Genomic DNA, 3,203 nt, shown 5'->3' on the forward strand with positions numbered 1-3,203 from the left:
AAAAACTCAAGCATCATTTGCTCAAATAATTAAAAAATGAAGATAATCGTTGGTTTATTTTTATTACACTTCTTCTCTGTAAGTAATTTTTAGCGATTTTTTTCATAAATTTATCGTACTTTGTTACTTGTCAAGTAATAATTGAAATTATATTTATGTCGATCGTTTTAATGTTCACCTCAATATTGCACATAAATTTTTGAGTGAGAAAAAAAAGAGATTTATGTATCAAATGTCTCAGAAAATAAATGCTTTAATAGCTTTAGTGTGTATAAATCTATAAAAAACTATAGTATTGTTGAACTAAGAAAACTATTGTTTTAAAAACCAAAATTTAAATATAACATATTTATATTTAATTCGTTCATGCGTAGATTGCCCATTGTAAAGAACCCGATGAATGTATTAAGATACGTATTAAATTAGCCAGTGAGTAACCTCAATTTGATATTGAGTCATAATTTTGATATTATTTTTTTTCATGGAATTAAAAGTATTTTCCTAGTAGCCTTTGATTCTTAATTGTTGGTAATACATTCATAATTTTTTTTTTTTTTTTTTTGATTTGAATTGTGAAGGTAATACGAATTTCAAAGGGAATAAATGGCCAAATAATAGAGTTTTTTACAAAATAAGTTCAAGAATCAGTGCACCTTACAGGAAAAACATAACAGAGGCTTTTGATGTTATACAAAATGAGACACAAAATTGCGTTACATTTGTAGAACGCACAAATCAAATGCAGTATCTCAAAATTAATGTAAGTGAAAATATTTTTTCAAAAAATAAAATAAGAGGCACTTTTCCCTCGATAGCTATATTACATAGTATCAATATCATGCTATGTATCCTATGTTGATTTTCATTAAATGGCATTAATATGCAGCATTAAATATATGTAACCAAAATTGAAATGAAAAACTGTTTAGAAAATAAAAGAAGGCTGCTTCTCAAACTACGGATATAATGAAACTGGCGTCGTATTTATGGAGTTGGAAGATTACTGCCTAACCAATAGGATGGCTCTGTTGCATGAAACTATGCATAGTAAGCAAAATTTTTATTTTTCTTAATATTCAGTGAGAATTATTCATTTAAATCATCTAATTGTTTTATAGTATTGGGGTTCGCTCATATGCACCAGGTCCCAAACAGAGACAGCTATGTGGATATCAAATGGGAGAATATAGATGAGGATTTCATAAGGCAATTTTCTAGATCCTCATGTGGATCACAATACGACAAATATTTTCCGTATGATTACGATAGCGTCATGCACTATCCTCGTGACGCTACGTTCTTGAAATGAATACGACATCAATCGAAATTCCGCAAGTATGTAACTTAATAGATAACAAATCAATCAAGTATTTTACAAAACTAACTACGTTGCTAATTTTTTTCACAGAGAGCATATAAAACAGAAATGGAAGGTGATCCGAATAAAATTGGAAAAAGTAACAAATTAAGCAAAATTGACATCGCCAAAATAAAGTACTTCTATAGATGTGGCAATTGATCTTGATTCCGTACAATGACATTATATACAATTGCATATACATAATGTAATTGTATTTTAAAATAATATGTTACCAAGTACCAAGATATTTAACAGAAAAAATTAAATTTAAAAATCAAAATCATGATAGAGATTTTAGAAAAATTAATATGGAAATCGATCTCACTGATGCAATTAAATCATGTAGTAGAAACTCATTGTTGTATAGAGGAAGTAAAATTTTTAATGAACTCTCAAATGAGATAAAATATGAACACTCTCAGAACAAATTTGAATGAAAATTAAAATGCTACACTAAACAAAACTTTCAAAACGTAAAATAGGTATGCTGTCATAATGGAGAAATCTAAATAAACGTTATTATTATCATCAATATCTAAAAATTGACATATTCTTCATTGTTTTTTCATTTCATTATTAGCAGTAATGATTTCAAATTTCCTTAATTTCTTTATATGACACATGTAATAAATGGTGGTATAATACATTCGCAGAGTGTACCATTAAAATTACGTGGTACAGTCGGTTTGTATTTTATTTTTTCACCTCGTCTTAGAGTCAAATCACCAAATCTACAAACTGGTTCATTTGTTTTCTCAAGTGATATTGATTGTGGGTCGATCATGAGTTCATTATCGTACGCTAAAGAAAGTAAATAGTTTTTTTCAATGAGAATTGTGAAATGTGAAGAAGACTAGAATTATATAGAAACTTACGACATCTCATATTGTATACACAACAATCATTTTCGAAAATTGGAACGCAACCGTCCATTATAAGATGAAAATTATAACTTTGACAATCTGATTTTATGCAATTGTGATTCTCAAAAATTGAAGTTGCATTATCAAAATCTTCGGTACAAAGACATTTATAGCATTTTGTTCGAAAATACATTTTTTGGCCCAAATGATAGGTTTGACCTTCGCTATAACATTTTTCCAGTTTGTCAATTTCCGCTGGATCTAAATGGAAATGAAACTAATAGTTGTTGAACATTTGACATATATGTTTTGATTTTGTTTATTATTTACCGCAAATTCGATGTGAGTTATTGCAATCTTGTATATTTTTATATTGTGATATGCATGTGCTTCGTCGAAAATAGTAACCAGGTCTCTGAATAATTTTAGATTTACATCCAATTCCTATTTCTCCGAAATCATCTCGAATACATTCACAAGATTCATTGCATCTCCAGAATAGTAATGCATCTGGTATCATTTGTCCAACGCTAAAGGATTTCCCGTTGAAATGACATTTTTCTTTGTCAAATTTATGAAAGTCTGGACACATTAAGCTGAAATTTCAAGAAGAAAAAAAACAAAAAATTGCACGCACACCCGATAAAATACCAAACCATACTCCCATTTAAAATACATGCTGCAATGGCACCTACAACACGAAAAAAAGTTGTTTTCGTCGACAATTATTGAAATCATACAAATCAAACCTAATCAAGTAGCCTTTGACCCCTTGAAGTCTTTACGCATTTTACTGAGAACTTATTTCTAGACGTCCCATTACACTCCGAAGCAAATTTAATGATTTCGAAAAAAATGGAAATCTGTTTATACCTTGATGAGCATATATCTTTTGATTTGTTGATTGTTTTGCATCCAATATTTTCATAATACTCAACCATTTGTCCACAAATTTTAATAGAAGAACCTTCATTTTGAAA

The 3,203-nt window shown here is 28.8% G+C and overlaps 2 protein-coding genes across 2 annotated transcripts; one reads left to right on the forward strand and one right to left on the reverse strand.

The window, feature by feature from the left end:
• LOC116351062 (zinc metalloproteinase nas-7-like) lies at positions 1–1,595 on the forward strand. The gene is made up of 6 exons (XM_031783106.1): positions 1–78; positions 375–429; positions 579–760; positions 930–1,047; positions 1,119–1,335; positions 1,409–1,595. The coding sequence occupies exons 1-5, from the start codon at positions 37–39 to the stop codon at positions 1,307–1,309; spliced, it is 588 nt and encodes a 195-aa protein (XP_031638966.1). The 5' UTR covers positions 1–36; the 3' UTR covers positions 1,310–1,335; positions 1,409–1,595.
• A 138-nt stretch (positions 1,596–1,733) lies between these two features.
• Positions 1,734–3,164, reverse strand: LOC116351061. Its single transcript, XM_031783105.1, has 5 exons — positions 3,097–3,164; positions 2,885–2,914; positions 2,554–2,819; positions 2,236–2,484; positions 1,734–2,161 (listed from the first exon to the last, which is right to left on the reverse strand). The coding sequence occupies exons 1-5, from the start codon at positions 3,162–3,164 to the stop codon at positions 1,971–1,973; spliced, it is 804 nt and encodes a 267-aa protein (XP_031638965.1). The 3' UTR covers positions 1,734–1,970.
• Positions 3,165–3,203: the final 39 nt, after the last annotated feature.

Source organism: Contarinia nasturtii, unplaced genomic scaffold, assembly GCF_009176525.2.
Source record: "Contarinia nasturtii isolate CC-2019 unplaced genomic scaffold, AAFC_CNas_1.1 Cnas_scaffold_4585, whole genome shotgun sequence".
Lineage (NCBI taxonomy): Eukaryota > Metazoa > Arthropoda > Insecta > Diptera > Cecidomyiidae > Contarinia > Contarinia nasturtii.

Excerpts from the sequence above, each read along its gene's own strand:
- LOC116351062 (XM_031783106.1), top strand. The coding sequence starts at position 37 with ATGAAGATAATCGTTGGTTTATTTTTATTACACTTCTTCTCT. Across the intron at positions 761-929 it reads TGCAGTATCTCAAAATTAAT|AAAATAAAAGAAGGCTGCTT; the intron begins GTAAGTGAAAAT and ends AAAACTGTTTAG. Across the intron at positions 1,048-1,118 it reads GTTGCATGAAACTATGCATA|TATTGGGGTTCGCTCATATG; the intron begins GTAAGCAAAATT and ends ATTGTTTTATAG.
- LOC116351061 (XM_031783105.1), bottom strand. The coding sequence starts at position 3,164 with ATGGTTGAGTATTATGAAAATATTGGATGCAAAACAATCAACAAATCA. Across the intron at positions 2,915-3,096 it reads AAAGATATATGCTCATCAAG|GTGCCATTGCAGCATGTATT; the intron begins GTATAAACAGAT and ends TTCGTGTTGTAG. Across the intron at positions 2,820-2,884 it reads AGCATGTATTTTAAATGGGA|CTTAATGTGTCCAGACTTTC; the intron begins GTATGGTTTGGT and ends TTGAAATTTCAG.